Genomic DNA, 17,296 nt, shown 5'->3' with positions numbered 1-17,296 from the left:
CTCGCTTCATAAACATACCACACTAGTGTGGGGGAAATAATTACACCCTTGGGGCCTTTAAGTCTTTCCCTTCTTGCCATAAACTGCTTTCTAATTTTAGACTTCCCTAACCCAGTGTAAAGACCTGGGTTCGATCCTGACCTCGTGTGCTACGGAGTTTACAATTGGCCCTAGTGTGTAGGTAGACACAAAATGCTGGAGTAACTCAGCGGGTCAGGGAGCATCTCGGGAGAGAATGGGTGACCTTTCGGGTCGAGACCCTTCACTGCCTGACCCGCTGAGTTACTCCGGCATTTTGTGTCCACCTTTGATTTGAACCAGCATCTGCAGTTATTTTCCTACACTAGTGTGTAGGTGATCGTTGGTCAACGCAGACTTGGTGGGCCGAAGGGCCTGTTTCCACGCTGTGTCTCTAAACTGAACTAAAAGTCACTGGAAATTGACATGAAGTTGCAGCAGGCAGTCAGGAAGGCAAATTTATTATAATAATGCCATACCATAACTCAGTAAACCCTAGTATTAACAGATTGCTATATAATAGATTTTGGTTATAGCGAACTGACCTACTGACGGCTGCCCACACCACCCTGGCTTGCACTGCCACTTGCAGTGCCAGCTGCTCCCAAGCCTCCCCCGGCTCACACCGCCTCTCTGGCCGGACCCTCTGCCACTGCCACAGTTTCCTCGGCTGTTTCCAGGCTGCTCCGCCACCACCGACCCTCACCAGCACTCGGCTTCTGTGGGCCTCACCCCTGGCAAACAGCAGGCCAGGGCCATCAACTCACCTGGATTCCAGGCCCAGTTCTGGACTAAGAGTCTTAAGAAGGATCTGAACCCGAAACATCACCTATCCATGGTCTCCAGAGATGCTGCCTGACCTACTGAGTTATTCCAGGACTTTGTGACCTTTTGTGTATTAACCACCAACAGCAGATGCTTAGCTTATTTCTCTTACTGATACAATGATAATACCATATGTGGTTATAGTGGACATTCGGCCATAACGAACACCATTCTACCAAAGATGAGTTACAGTAATTATATGGTCAATTATATGGTCTGTATATATAATTATACAGTAATTATATGGTCTGCCCCTGGGATATTGCACATAATTTTAGTCGTCTTGCCTGCCAGTCTGATGAAAATATGATGTGTAGGAAAGAACTGCAGATGCTGGTTTAAATCGCCAGTAGACACAAAATGCCGGAGTAACTCAGAGGGACAGCATTTCTCCAGAGATGCGGCCTGTCCCATTGAGTTACTCCAGCATTTTGTGTCTACCTTTGATGAAAATATGAGTGGTTCCTGGATGGGGATAGATTGCGTTGGTTTTGTCTGTACACTGAATGGGAAATGATCTCATTGAAGCTTGCAACATTCTTATAGGCCTCTTGCCAGGATGGATACAGCAAAGATATTTCCCCACAAAAAGACCCAGATATCATGATCTCAGAAAAACGGGTAGACTTTTTGGTACAGATAAACAGAAATGAACAGAGGATGTTAAATCTTTGTCTGTGCAGAAGGGCTGTTGAACCAACCACTGAATTAATTCAGAACACGGGCTAATAGACCTGGATATAAAGGGACTCGAGGGATAACAGCAGTATACAGGGAAAGGGAGCAGAGCTTATAGTCAGCCATAGAAAAAAGTGAGATGTTGAATTTTGGAAAATCTAACATGGGCAGGATCTAGACTCTGAATGGTAGCGCTCTGGGAAGTGTACTGAGGAAGTGGAAGCAGTTTCTCACAGAAAAGGCTGAATTGATTAAGGTTAAGATCTCCAACGCAATGGCTGGAAACACTCTAACTCCATGTTGTTTGCATATGGAGAAACAGATGGCAGAGAGAAAATAACAGAAGGAGGTGGTCCAACTTTTCAGGATACACATATAACTCTTAAAATCCAGGTGTTATACTTCCTATTAAATATTGGGAAAATAAATGTTCTAGAAATAATGCCACTTTATGGTTCCAGCTAGATTGCTTTTGACAAACGTCACTAATATAAAATCCCAATCTGCCCAACACAAGATCCAACAAAAAATCTAAACTTTCTATAACAATGTATAGAAAAGCATTTTATTTTCAATTTCAAAGCTAATTTCACATTCATAAAAACAAAAGACTGCATTTTGCACAGCTCACACAAAACAGAAATAGTAGAACTAAAGATGTTTGCAAGTATCAACACAAAATTAATCTATGCATCATATAATCAATGAACTATCTGGAGCATTGACAAGTTAACAGCTTAAACACAGTAAATTTATGTTCAGTAAATATTGGGACTTGGTAAATTGCTGAACACTTTGCCAAAGGTTATTCATTACTTTAATCGCACCTTTTATTAATTTGTAAAATGACGTCTATTTCCTGTTAACAGATACCTCTAAATCATTAATCCAGCCAGTTTGGGTGATGACAATCTGTTAATCGTTACCTGGCTTGTTTATGATATGTAAGGGGAACCTGTGCAATCCCATTATAGCATCTTCCACCAGGTGACAAAACCACTTGCAGCTCTTTCCCTACTTGGAAACGTGGAAAGTTAGGGTTTGGCTTTTGTTATGACTGAATTACTGCTGCTTCAAAGTTGTATTAATAAAAATTCTGTAGATCACAACATGACCTACCCAACAGGGCCAAGTATACAACAACATATTCTCTTCCTGGTGGCTAAGACAATTATTAATGATCGTATTGATTATTGTCTCCTTTACACAACTATGAAAGACATTTGCCATTTCAGTCAGGATAGTTCGAAAGTCGCCATTTTACCATTATGCTCAGGAACTAACAACCAACAGTATCAATGTTGTTGAATATACTTCTCCACAATCCTATATCACAGGATATATACAGAAGATCAAATGAACTCTTGTGCATGGGCACAACCTCCTTAAAGTCAAATACAAGATGGTGCTTGTCAAAAGTTGAGTCATTTTCTTCTTATACTGAATTGCACTGTACAAAACCACAGACAAAGGAATTTTAAAGTGCACAGTACCATTGAGCAAACCAATTTACATTCAATTAAACAAGTTGAATTGCCACATTAACAGTTTGTCCAATATTTCCTGTTTGAAGGAAACTAAATTGGACAAATCTGTCAAGTCTTCCTCTGCGACAAAAAACCCCATCTTGAAGGCAAATACTTTTATATTCCAATTACTTTTAGACACAAAATTCATCAGCGATTTGGCTATGTAGGTCCAACTATTCAAAATGTTAGCTGACTGATGGTACTTATGTCAATTCATAAATGCACTTTACTGTGCAATGAAAATATTGTTGAATCCAACAGTACCCAGTTCTATTTCCTTTAATGCATGTGTGTGCACCTCGTGCACCACAAAGTCAACTTCAGGAAGCAAAGGGAATGTTCATGATATTCAACCAAACATTTTTCAATCCTAAGATTTAGATGTATCATCTGTGCTTTGTGGATTTCCATGGGAAGAATCCTGTGTACCATTTGAATAATGTCCAGAATCTACACTTGACTGATTCGATTGACTGCTTTGCAGATCATCGTCCTCATTAGGAATCTCCACGACAGACTCAGTGGTGTCTCGATCCACCTTTGTTTTATTGGCTTTAGTTGAATTTAGTAGCACTGACGTAATTTCTGTTTGTGACACAATGGAAAGCTTGTCCCAGTGATCCTCCTGAAGATCATTTTTATGTAGCACTGAAAATGCAGGCTGGTGGGATGGTTCAGTCAAGTACTGTAAAAGAAACACAATTAATGACACTTCTTTAGTGTATATATATATCAATTTATTTTTGGACTACTAGTTTAAAAACCCAAATAAACTTTCTCCCAATTAATTTCATTTGCAAGATCTACCAGCCTAGACAACGTAACTGTAATTTTCAGTTTTAACATATAGCCACTGCACTTCATCAATTGAAAGCCTCCGTGTAGATGCCCAGCCATAATCTAACACTTGCAACTTAACAATAGTGCAATTCAAAAATGTTTGGGTATCTGGAATCACGGGATCGGGAGTTAGGGCAGGAAGGTGATGATGAGATAAAAGACCAGTTGTGCTTTTATTAAGTGGCGTAGCCGACATCAGAGTCTGAATGGCGTACTCTTATTTATTCTATTCTATTCACCTAACCATTCTGTGTCTGGGGTAAAAGAGTGGAGCGATTGTATTCGTGATTGTGGATCCCCTTTTAGGACCAGCATAGAGAAAGTCATCTGGCTTGGGCGCAAATCTTGGGTGTGAATGAAGACTGAGGAACTTGGGACAGTTGATGGAGATGTTGTGCGGACAGTCCGCATTCCAGTCGAGGAGGCGCTGGACATGTTAAGGCGTATAAAGGTAGATAAATCTCCCGGGCCTGATCAGATATATCCCAGGATACTGTGGGAAGCTAGGGAAGAAATTGCAGGCACTCTAGCTGAGATGTGTGAATCATCATTAGTCACAGGTCAAGTGCCGGAAGACTGGAGAGTGGCTAACGTTGTGTCTCCATGGAGGACTGAAAGGAAAAGTCTGAGAACTGTTGACCAGTGAGCCCAACATCTGAGGTAGGCAAGTTACTGGAGAGAATTCTGAGGGGTAATATATATATATATATATACACATTTGAATAAACATGGGCTGATTAGGGTTAGTCAGGATGGCTTTGTATGTGGGAGATCGTGTCTTCTGAATCTGAGCTTTTTGAAAAATCAAAAAGGTTGATGAGGGCAAAGGGACAGATGATGTCTATATGGATTTTTACAAAGTATTTGACAAGGTTCCACATGATAGGCTGTTCCGGAAGGTTAGATTGCACGGGGATCCAGGGAGAGCTAGCTGACAGAATAGTAAATTCGCTTCATGGCAGGAAGCACAGTAGAGTGTGATGGGGAAAATGTTGTTTTTCAGACTGGAGGCCAGTGACTAGTGATATGCCTTGGGGATCAGTGCTGGGCCCATTGCTGTTTGTGGTTTATATTAATGCTTTGGATGAGAATGTAGAAGGCACGATTAATAAGTTTGCAGATGATACCAAAGTGAGTGGTATCAGAGACAGGAAAGATTGTCAAAATTCACAGCAATCAGTTGGGCAAGTGGCCTGAGGAAAGGTTAATGCAGTTTAATGCAGATAAATGTGAATTGCATTTTGTGAAGTCAAACCAGGGCAGGACCTTCACAGTGAATTGCAGGGCATTGAGGAGTGATGTTGAGCAGAGAGATCGAGGAGTGCAGATACATAGTACTCTTAGAGTGGCATCACAGGTAAATAAGGTGGTCAAGAAAGCTTTTGGTACATTGGCCTTTATCAGTCAAGGTATTGAATATAGAAGTTGAGATGTTATGTTACAGTTGTACAAGACGTTGGTGTGACCGCATTTGGAGTATTGTGTTCAGTTTTGGTCATCCTGCTATAGGAAGGATGTCATTAAGCTGGAAAGAGTGCAGAGAAGATTTAAAAGTGCATTGTCCGGACCCGAGGACCTGAGCTATAGGGAGAAGTTGGGCAGGCTAGGACTTTATTCCTTGGAGCACAGGAGGCTGAGGGGTGATCTTATGGATGTACATAAAGTCATGGGAAGAAAGGCAGAGAATATTTTACCTTGAGTTAATCGGAACCTGAGGGACAACCTTTTCACAACGATGGCGGTGAGTATGGAACAAGCTGCCAGAGGACGTAGTTGGGCAGGTACTATAAAAGCATTTCAAATACATGTTTACATGTACATGAATATGAAAGGTTTAGAGGGATATGTATCAAATGCAGGTAGGTGGGACTAGTATAGATGGGGCACATTGGTTAGCAAGAGCAAATTGGGCAGAAGGCCTGTTTCCATGCAGTATCCCTAAACTAAACTGGGTTCATCCACAATTTAATGTTTTCTTATTGAAAATGCTTGGCAACAACTCTATAGCTTGAGTTGGGGGAAGATTTAAGGACATGAACTGCCTTGCGAGTAATCCTGTGCATTTATCAAAAAAACTTGACATTCATCAGTAATTAACATTATCAGCCAAATTTAAGACCTTCATTCTTAACTGAAATACAAGCCATTGAGATTTTTTAAAAAAGTAGTCAAACCTCTTTTATATGATCCGGGAGACTGTAGGATGGATACATTAGGTGCTTGACTACTTTGCGTACATAGCGCACGAAGAAAAAACATCCCAACGTTGTCACCAAAACAGCAATCAATGTTACGAAAAGGACCAGGACAACCTCTATCGCTCTTCTTTTAGCTATCAATTTTAAAAAAAAGCATGTTAATGGGGGACTGAGACACGACACATTACATCAGCCCTGCACAAAATTGCAATATGTCATCAGGACTAGCACCAGCACTTGGACCTTGTAACTCCATAACGTAGGAGCTGACCGCAGACATGCTGCGAGATTAGTATTCCCTCAGAGTTATTTCATTACTGGCATCAATCTGATGTTATCACAAGTTCATCCGTAAATGGGTAGGTAACTAATTCATTATTATTCTGCATGGTTCAGGTTTGAGAGCTGCTCAAACACACTTTGCTGAATGTCAGATTAGCAACAACACATAGGCACCCGTAGTTTGAATATTAATATTGTCAATTATTCTCTCAATAGTTAGAAAGGTAATAAAGGCAATGGATACATCAGAAGAAAATTTCTAAAAACGAGCCACAGATTATAAAAAGTAGTGCAGCAACAAAAACAATAGGTTGTGGATTTTCAATGGAACCCTTGCTCAACTCCAGAGATTTACAGTAGCTCATTAATTAGTTCACATACAGTGACATATATATCGCACAACTTCATAGGTAAGGCACAAATACGAGAGGACAAACTATCCACTGTATGAAATATTGCATTCCCACCTCCCGATAAACGGTACACAGAGAAACTCAAGATAAATACTCCGAGTTAAAGAGTGACACTGGCACGAGAAATCCAAAGTGAGATTCCAAATCATTAAATACAGGCGAAAATAAAAATTAGTAAAGGTTGGGATGGTACTAACACAGGGGAAGTTAAAATATTTAGTCATGTATACGGTGTTAAGTAGCCTAGTGTGCAGTGGAGTCATTAAACCAATATTTACCAGACATAAAATGGCTAGGAATTACATTAACAATTTTTACATTTTTGTTTTACAAGATCTTCAAATATATAATGATATTATCTAATATTATTGTAGAGACAGGATCAATACTTTTCTTTGTACCAATATTTATAATTTTTCTCTGTTCTTACATTTCCAGAACCAAATATAGAATTAATTAACACAGTTCAAATCTGTTATAATGATATGAGGGTGTGGATTCTTTTCAGAAGCCACCTTAAGTACCAAGCCTAATTTAATGCAGAGATACAAATGGGGCACAGCACCAGAAATGCTGTGGAAAAAGAGTCAAAATAGAAAAATAATGGTCGTGCATTTTATAACACTCTAAGGGCAATAAGCATTTTTGAGAATGTACAAGGCATGATTAGTAAGGCAGGATTAGTAGGTTTTTAGATGGCACAAAAATAGGTGGCTCTGTCGACAGTGAAGATAATCAAGAATTCCAGCAGGATTTTGATCAGCTGGCTAAGTGGGCCAAGGAATGGCTAAGAGATTTTAATTTAGATAAGTGTGAGGTGTTGTCCTCACACAGAGGTGAGGTGGGCACATACTTCCCAAGATAGACACAAAATGCTGGAGTAACTCAGCAGGACAGGCGGCATCGCTGGAGAGAAGGAATGGGCGACGTTTCGGGTTGAGACCCTTCTTCAGTTTCCAAGGGTTAGATTTAGCTCTTAGAGCTAAGGGAATCAAGGGATATGGGGAAAAAGCCGGAAAGGGGGACTGATTTTGGACGATCAGCCATGATCATATTGAATGGCGGTGCTGGCTCGAAGGGCCAAATGTCTTACTCCTGCACCTATTTTCTATGTCTATGTAACGTCACCCATTCCTTCTCTCCAGAGATGCTGCCTGTTCCGCTGAGTTACCACAGCAATTTGTGCCTATCTTCGGTGTAAACCAGCATCTGCAGTTCCTTCCTACCCACTTCCCAAGGATGAATAGTTTTAAGGTAAGAGCTAAAGACACAGGAAAGAACAAGTCCTTGAAAGAGCACCATGGGATCTTTGGTGACACAGGGGCCTTGGATCAATGTCTTATCCAAAGCAAGCATATCTAACAATGAGATGCCCCAATCAGGTCTTAAGCATGGGTCACCCCAGGAGCATAGGTCTGTTTTACGAGAGTCACTGGAGGAAATCTTGAGTTTTCACCGCAGAGGAAATGTTAAAGAAGATAAAGGCAACAGTAAAGGAAAAGATAAATGTGCATAAAATTGTGATATGCCCATTCACATCACTTATTAGAATTTGACGTTCTGTTTCACAATGGAGTGAAATAACACTTAGAGCAGGGGCATAATTCTGCCACACGTATCATTTTTTAAAATAGCATTATAACCTATTTATTAATTCCTAATTTAAGAAAATAAGATTAAGTGAATTCAACCATCTCACCATCAGCAGTGACAGCAGAACAATACACTGGGCTGGGCAGCCCTTGCTTTACAGGGTCCGATAGAGAGGCCTGAATTTTCAGGCAGTACGTAGTCCATGGTTTGAGGTTTAGCAGCACAGTCGATGAAGAGGCAGTTACATTATACACCTGAGGTACGAGTAAAACAATTAGTTGATATCTCCTAAAGCTTGTTTAATAAAACAAAAAGTGCCTACACTTAATCACAGGACAAAAAAAAAATCAATACCTATATACATTATTTCTTTTGACAGAATTATATAGATAAAGCTCTTAAAGAGGGTATTCAGCTCATTGATCCTGGGCTGGCTCTTTGATAAAGCTGTTGCATTATTTGCACTCCTTAGCCTTTCTCCATTCTTAGACCCGTAATCTCTTTCTATCTAATTCACCGTTGATAGTTACTATTAAATCTGCAACCATCATACTTTCAGGTTCGAGATTGCATCCTGTATCGTAAAAGAGTATTTCATCTGAGATCTGATTCATTTCACAATCACTTTGAATCCGTGTGATCAGACTACTGATCCTTCTGCCATCAGACACAAGCATTTGCATGCACTCTTCAAACCAAAGCACTACTGTTTAGAGTGTACAGATACAGTGTAGAAACATGCCCTTTAGCCCACCGAGTCCACGCCAACCATTGATCACATGTTCACACTAGTTCTATGTCCCACACACTAGGGACAATTTGCAGAAACCAATTAACCTACAAACCTGCACATTCTTGGAGTGTGGGAGGAAACCAGAGCACCCGGAGAAAACCCATGAGGTCACAGGGAGAACGTACAAACTCCGCAATGATAGCACCCGTGGTCAGGATTGAACCTGGGTCTCTGGCGCTGTGAGGCAGCAGCACTACTGTGCGTGCCACGGTGCATTAAACAAAATGTCTCCAAAGACTTCTTTGCTTGGGGTGGCATGGTGGCACAGTGGTGGAATTGCTGCCTTACAGCGTCAGATACCCGGGTTTGATCCCAACTATGGGTGCTGTCAGTACGGAGTTTGTATGTTCTCCCCATGACAGCCATTTCTCCGAGATCTCTGATTTCCTCCCACATTCCAAAGACTTACAGGTTTGTAGGTTAATTGGCTTGGTATAAATGTAAAATTGTCCCTCGTGTGTGTAGGAAAGTGTTAATGTGCGGGGATCGTTGGTCGGTGCGGACTGAGTGGGCCGAAGGGCCTGCTTCCTCTCTGTATCTCTAAACTAAACTAAACTAATTTTTAAACCAAAATCATCACAGGCTGTATCATTTGCAGGAGTAAGGGATAAAATATTGAAAAATGTTTGATTTTAAATGTAACTTAAGTAATGCAAGGTGTGTAGGAAAGAACTGCAGATGCTGGTATGAATTGAGGATAGACACAAAATGCTGAAGTAACTCAGCGGGACAGGCAGCATCTCTGGAGAGAAGGAATGGGTGACATTTTGGGTTGAGAGGGGGAGGAGAGGGGGGAGGGAGAGGGGGAGGGAGAGGGGGAGGGGGAGGGGGAGAGGGGGAGGGGGAGAGGGGGAGGGGGAGAGGGGGAGGGGGAGAGGGGGAGGGGGAGAGGGGGAGGGGGAGAGGGGGAGGGGGAGAGGGGGAGGGAGAGGGGGAGGGGGAGAGGGGGAGGGAGAGGGGGAGGGAGAGGGGGAGGGAGAGGGGGAGGGAGAGGGGGAGGGAGAGGGGGAGGGAGAGGGGGAGGGAGAGGGGGAGGGAGAGGGGGAGGGAGAGGGGGAGGGAGAGGGGGAGGGAGAGGGAGAGGGGGAGGGAGAGGGGGAGGGAGAGGGGGAGGGAGAGGGGGAGGGAGAGGGAGAGGGGGAGGGAGAGGGGGAGGGAGAGGGGGAGGGAGAGGGGGAGGGGGAGGGAGAGGGAGAGGGGGAGGAGAGGGTGCTGCACCAATGCAGGAGAGGTTTGGGCCCAACGGGTCCACTTGGTCCAGTTCTTTCATAATAACTTACCTCTGTATTTCCATTGTCATTCTTTTCCCAGTAAAATACGTCATAAGCAATATCCTGATAGTTGAATCGAAGGGTTATTCCATCCTCACGAACTGGGTCTGAAATGCGGACGTGCAGCACGCCTGCATCTGACAGCACTTCCACCGATGGAGGACCAATCAGCGCTTGAAAAGAGAGGAAGATTACTTTCGATTTTACAAACTCAGTGTTTCAGTTTTTATTACAATGATATTCAATGTGGAGTGTTATACACTGTTCATTTTTCTGATTTGAAATTTCAACTGAAAATTACCACTATCTTTTATTCCTGCTTTCTCCTCACGTTGCCACTCGCCTCTAAAGGTACCAGCTCACATGAGGATACAGTTCTATGAGCCTCAGAGCACTCAGACACTTAGAGTGTCTCTAAGTATCCAAGCAACCTTACTTCACATGAATTTTGTTAGATTTGTTTTCTTTGGACAGGACACTCCAGTCTGGATATTATCCAGATTAATTTATTGGAAAGCAATTCGGAGCGTGAATCCTAGATTCCACTGTAATGGGAGCTTCTCTCATGTTGCACTGGAAATTATCAATGCAAATTATCAATGCAAACTACTTTCACGTCAGCAGCAAAAATGTAGGTGAGTACCAAGAACTGTTAGGTTTGCAGAGTGTGCACACCATCCATTTTCACAGTGCCAAAATAGACCCACGTTAAAACAGAGCAACTCACAAAAAGTTGGTACTAATTGAAGATTGATAAGAGCATTCTACCACAGTGAAAAAAACAGGACAATTTAATGTTGGCACAGTCAACCTTCAGCCTTTTTTAAGGCATAGCCATGAGAAGTTTAATCACGTCAACTATCGTAGCTCAGTAGCTTGTAGGTTCTAGTTCCATCCCAGAGGTTTGAACACACTGGGAATTACCCCCTCGGCAATACCGAGGCAGTTCTGCACTTATGCAGACACCATCTGGTACATGAAATATAAAATGAAGCAACATCCAGCCACTCCTAGGTGGCACCTCCATTTAACATCTCATGTGCCAGATAGTATCTGCACAAGTGCAGAACTCCCTCAGGTAACGGTAAAAGAACCCATGGCGCTTTTTGAAGAACTTCGGGATGTCTTCTTAAATGGGATCAAAGTGTCCTTCTTAAATGGGATCAAATTTTCTGGCGATTTGCATTGTTTATTTGTGGGACCTCACTCTATCCAAATTGGTTGTCATGAGACATCAAGACTGTGCCTGCATCTCAAGAATACAGTGTTGGAGTCATTGCATTAAACAGCCCGGAAACGACTCGTTCATGCTTACCAAGATGCCCAATGAAACTAATCCTATTTGCCTGCATGTGACCCATTTGACCATAAAACACAGGAGCAGAATTAGGCCATTCAGCCATATTGAGTCTACTCTGCCATTCAATCATGGCTGATCTATATTTCCCTCTCAACCCTTCTCTTGCCTTCTCCCCGTAACCTTTGATGCCTTTCCTAATCAAGAACCTATCAATCTCCACATTTTTAAGCTCCACTCAATGTCGGTCTCCACAAAAGTCTATGGCAATAAATTCCACAAATTCACCATCCTTTGGCTAAAGAAATTCTACCTCATCTCCATTTTGAAGGCAGTTCATTTTATCCTGAGGCTGTGCCCTCCACTTCTAGACACTCCCATTACTGGAAATATCCTTTTCATGTCCATATTTAGATATAACTGAGATCATGAAAGGCCTTATGTAACTACTTCTTTTAAACAAAGATGGTTACTATTTTAAGGATCCAATCGCTATTCCCTTCGAGACATAGAGAGACCATAGGTACCACAGGATTCTTCAACAAGATCTCTCAAGCATTTTTAGTTTAGTTTATTCACAAAGTGCTGGAGTAACTCAGCAGGTCGGGCAGCATCTCGGGAGAGAAGGAATGGGTGATGTTCACCCGTTACTTCTCTCCCGAGATGCTGCCTGACCTGCTGAGTTACTCCAGCACTTTGTGAATAAATACCTTCGATTTATAGACAATAGACAATAGGTGCAGGAGTAGGCCATTCAGCCCTTCGAGCCAGCATCGCCATTCAATGCGATCATTGCTGATCACTCTCAATCAGTACCCCGTTCCTGCATTCTCCCCATACCCCCTCACTCCGCTATCCTTAAGAGCTCTATCCAGCTCTCTCTTGAAAGCATCCAACGAACTGGCCTCCACTGCCTTCTGAGGCAGAGAATTCCAAACCTTCACCACTCTCTGACTGAAAAAGTTCTTCCTCATCTCCGTTCTAAATGGCCTACCCCTTATTCTTAAACTGTGGCCCCTTGTTCTGGACTCCCCCAACATTGGGAACATGTTGTACCAGCATCTGCAGTTATTTTCTTATACTTTAGTTTAGTTTAGTTCATTTATTGTCACTTGTACCGAGGTACAGTGAAAAGCTTTTGTCGCATGCCAACTAGTCAGTGGAAAGGCAATACATAATTGCAGTGAGGCTATTCACAGTATACAGATATATGATAAAGGGATACAGATACATGATAATGTATTTTCAGGGTAATGAGATGCAGATGTATTTGAGAAAACATGACTAAGATGTGTAAATTTCTTACTGTCTTTGTATGGACAAAAAGGGTTTAATTCAACCCATTCTGATGTTCCACCTTCATACTCCATTCTCACTCTCAGATGATACGTTGCATAGAACGCAAGGCTGTCCAACAAGTCACATTCCGTCTCGACAGTGCGGGTGCAGTTCAACGCATCTGTCCAGTTATCTCTGGTCCTTCTTTCAAAGTTTCTGAGAAAAAAAGAAAGATTCCATCAAAATTATTGCTAAACTGAAAGTTATCTTAATGTTAAACTGTACCAAAGACAGATTTCGTATTTGAAAGAAAACAGCTAAATCAGAACCAGCATTTACAATGAACCCACTTCTAATCCAAATTAGAATAAGATATTGAATAGTGCACTTTGTTCTCGTGCCTGCTCAATCATTCAACACTGAAAATCATATTGATCTGTCTTGAATATATTCAGTGACAGAGCCATCACAGCTTTCTTGGTTCCTTCCGAATGCAGCAATTTCTTCTCAAATCAGTCCTGAAAGGCCAACCCTTTATTTCAAAACTGTGATTCCTGCTTCCAGACTTACCAGCAGGGGGAATCTCCAACTCTGAAACGTACATAATTGTTGTTAGGCTAGTCTTGGAAGTTGCAAAGAGTTCAAAAAGAGTTTGACCATTCACTTACAGTGGTCGTGTACATATGTATCATAACTCATAACACATTAATATGTGTGCAAGTTGATGCACGTAAATTTCTGCCTTGTTCATCTATTTTTCAGTGTTAGTGACTAATAACTATGAGCATTATTCGTTTAACAGAAAAGGTATGCATGTTTCACCACAACCAAAAAAACAAATCTGCTATGAACAAAAGATCAGCTGATTGTGCCAGACATTTTCTGGGAAGTTTATCTGATTGGCAGAGAGCCAACAGATTTCTTTAACAAAAAGCTGCAGAATTCCCTTGAAAATAATCCTTGCAAATCCCTGGTGGACATATGCAGGGTAGTGATTCCCCAGACAGACAGAAAAAACTGGAGTAACTCAGCAGGTCAGACAGCATCTCTGGAGAAAAGGAATGGGTGATGTTTCAGGTCGAGACCCTTCTTCAGGTCATATAGTCATAAGGAATAGGAATAGAATTGGGCCATTCAGCCCATCAAGTCTACTCTACCATTCAATCAATGCTGATCTATCTCTCCCTCCTAACCCCATTCTCCTGCCTTCTCCCCATAACTTCTGACACCTGTACTAATCAAGAATCTATCCATCTACACCTTAAAAATATCCACTGGCTTGGCCTCTACAATCTCCTGTGGCAAAGAATTCCTCAGATTCAATACCCTCCGACTAAAGAAATTTCACCTCATCTCCGTCCTAAAAGAACGTTCTTTAATTCTCAGGCTATGACCTCTAGTTGTAGATTCTGCCACTAATGGAAACATCCTCTCACATCCACTCTATCCAAGCCTTTCAATATTCTGTTTGTTTCAATGAGGTCCCTCCTCATTCTTCTAAACTCCAGCGAGTACAGGCCCAGTGCTGACAAACGCTCATCATAGGTTAATCTACTCATTCAGACTGAGAGTCAGGGGAAAGGGAAATGAGAGATATCTATATACTAAAACTCTCACTTGTTTGTTAGTTCCTGAACTATAGCCAAAACGGTACACGACAGCGCAACAATTGTAGGCCCACCTTACTCACCATCGTCCCTATGTTGCTAATGGATGGTTTCATTGAAATTGGTGTTATATTTTTAAAGTTATTCACATTTTAAAGTTTAAATCTATCTCCTAGGGAGGCAGGGGGGAGGGAGGGGGGGGAAGGAGGGGGCGGGGAGGAGGGAGGATAAGGGGGGAAGGAGGGAGGGGGGAGGGAGGATAACGGGGGTTGAAGGGGATGGAGTGGGGGGAGAGGAGGGGGGTTGAGGGAGGGGGAAGGGGGAGGGGGAGGGAGAGGAGAGGGAAGGGGAGGAGGGAGGTAGGGAGGGGGAGGAGGGTGGGGATAGGGGTAGGTGGGGAGGAGGAGGGGGGGTTGGAGGGAGGGGGAGTGGAAGGGGTAGAGGAGGGGAGGGGAGGAGGGAGGGAGGAGGAGGAAGAATGGGGTGACGGGGGGAGGGTGAGGGGGGAGGTGAGGAGGGAGGGAGGAGAGGGTGCTGCACCAATGCAGGAGAGGTTTGGGCCCAATGGGTCCACTTTGTCTAGTATATATTAGTAATTCCCCAGGTTACATTTCATAGAGATCTAAACTCAGAAATATCTGGTAAAATCCCCAGTGGATTATGGTGCTAAAATCACACCAAAAAAAATCACAAATTGTTCAATGAGTAAAGAGGTTCTTCTGCAGTTGTATAGGGCCCTGGTGAGACCACATCTGGAGTATTGTGTACAGTTTTGGTCTCCTAATTTGAGGAAGGACATCCATGTAATTGAGGCAGTGCAGCGTAGGTTCACGAGATTAATCCCTGGGATGGCGGGACTGTCATATGAGGAAAGATTGAAAAGACTAGGCTTGTATTCACTGGAGTTTAGAAGGATGAGAGGGGATCTTATAGAGACATATAAAATTATAAAAGGACTGGACAAGCTAGATGCAAGAAAAATGTTCCCAATGTTGGGGGAGTCCAGAACCAGAGGCCACAGTCTTGGAATAAAGGGGAGGCCATTTAAAACTGAGGTGAGAAGGAACTTTTTCACCCAGAGAGTTATGAATTTGTGGAATTTGTGGAATTCTCTGCTACAGAGGGCAGTGGAGGCCAAATCACTGGATGAATTTAAGAGAGAGTTCGATAGAGCTCTGGGGGCTAGTGGAATCAAGGGATATGGGGAGAAGTTGGGCACAGGTTACTGATTGTGGATTTTTCAGCCATGATCACAATGAATGGTGGTGCTGGCTCAAAGGACCGAATGGCCTCCTCCTGCACCTATTTTCTATGTTTCGATATGTTTCTAAATACGATGAATCTCTTTTTCAAATAAAGTTTGATGATTTACTCATGGTGGTTGTATACAATGATCAAATGTATTACATCATGATCATGAGGCTTAAGCATGTGTGCAAGTTGATGGAATTTTATCAAGCACAACAGGTTCTGCCTTGTTCACCTTTTTTCCAGTGAAGGGTAGCTAGGAGCATTATTCATTTAACCAGAAAAGATTTGCATGTCTCACCATGGCCAAAAAAAAACGTCAGTTCCCTGCCGAGTTCCCTGGAAAAACTCCATGCAAATTTCTGGTGTACATATCCAAATGTAGTGATCCTACGATTTCTCCAATGCGAACGATCGACAGAGAAGATAACAGAAGTTAATGTGCATGTGAAGAAATAGTGCAAGAGGCTGAATTCCAAATTTCCACAGCTTTGGGCAGGTACTGGGCAAGGAAAGACCACAAGACTCAAGGGCAGAAATAGGCCATACTGCATTGGGTAAACAAACATACCCAATTGTATAGGCCTTGTGTGCAACTCATAATTTGCAATCTCATATCATATCATCATATCATATATATACAGCCGGAAACAGGCCTTTTCGGCCCACCAAGTCCGTGCCGCCCAACGATCCCCGTACATTAACACTATCCTACACCCACTAGGGACAATTTTTACATTTACCCAGCCAATTAACCTACATACCTGTACGTCTTTGGAGTGTGGGAGGAAACCGAAGATCTCGGAGAAAACCCACGCAGGTCACGGGGAGAACGTACAAACTCCTTACAGTGCAGCACCCGTAGTCAGGATCGAACCTGAGTCTCCGGCGCTGCATTCGCTGTAAAGCAGCAACTCTACCGCTGCGCTACCGTGCCGTCTTCACAGTGCCTGATTAAATTCAGTATATTGTTGACTTTGCAGGAAGTGGAGGTATTAAATTGGGAATATTGTTGACTTTGCAGCGAATGACACCTGGAGGGCAATTTACTTGAAATTACATTTTCTGTTATTGTATTTTCAGGAATTTAGGTTAATTGTTCAGTCGATTAATGCTGTCAGTGCAGTTCAGTTTAGTTTATCGTTACGTGTACCGAGGCATAGTGAAAAGCTTCTGTTGCGTGCTAACCAGTCAGCAGAAAGACAATACATTATTACAACTGATCCATTTACAGTGTATAGATACATGATAAGGGAATTTAGTGCAAGGTTCCAGCAAAGTCCGATCAAGGATAGTCCGAGGGTCACTAAAGAGGTAGACAGTAATTCCGCACTGCTCTCTGATTGTGGTAGGATGATTCAGTTGCCTGATAACAGGTGGGAAGAAACTGTTGCTGAATCTGGTGGTGTGCATTTTCACACTTCTA

At 42.5% G+C, this 17,296-nt stretch overlaps 1 protein-coding gene across 2 annotated transcripts in view; it reads right to left on the bottom strand.

Moving 5' to 3' along the window:
- Positions 1 to 2,072: 2,072 nt before the first annotated feature.
- The window catches only part of LOC144598964 (interleukin-10 receptor subunit beta-like), a 42,615-nt gene continuing 27,391 nt past the window's right edge, over positions 2,073 to 17,296 (bottom strand). For both annotated transcript variants that reach the window (XM_078409628.1, XM_078409629.1), the window contains exons 5-9: positions 13,044 to 13,231; positions 10,450 to 10,613; positions 8,483 to 8,630; positions 6,065 to 6,222; positions 2,073 to 3,735 (exon numbers count right to left, since the gene is read on the bottom strand). In XM_078409628.1, the coding sequence (XP_078265754.1) occupies positions 3,421 to 3,735; positions 6,065 to 6,222; positions 8,483 to 8,630; positions 10,450 to 10,613; positions 13,044 to 13,231 (973 nt within the window). In that variant the 3' untranslated portion in view covers positions 2,073 to 3,420. The remainder of the gene's footprint in view (positions 3,736 to 6,064; positions 6,223 to 8,482; positions 8,631 to 10,449; positions 10,614 to 13,043; positions 13,232 to 17,296) is intronic.

The sequence above is a fragment of the Rhinoraja longicauda genome, chromosome 12 (genome assembly GCF_053455715.1).
Source record: "Rhinoraja longicauda isolate Sanriku21f chromosome 12, sRhiLon1.1, whole genome shotgun sequence".
Taxonomy (NCBI): Eukaryota; Metazoa; Chordata; class Chondrichthyes; order Rajiformes; family Arhynchobatidae; genus Rhinoraja; species Rhinoraja longicauda.
Note: the sequence above shows the minus strand (reverse complement) of the source record. Positions and strands in the feature narration are given on the sequence as shown.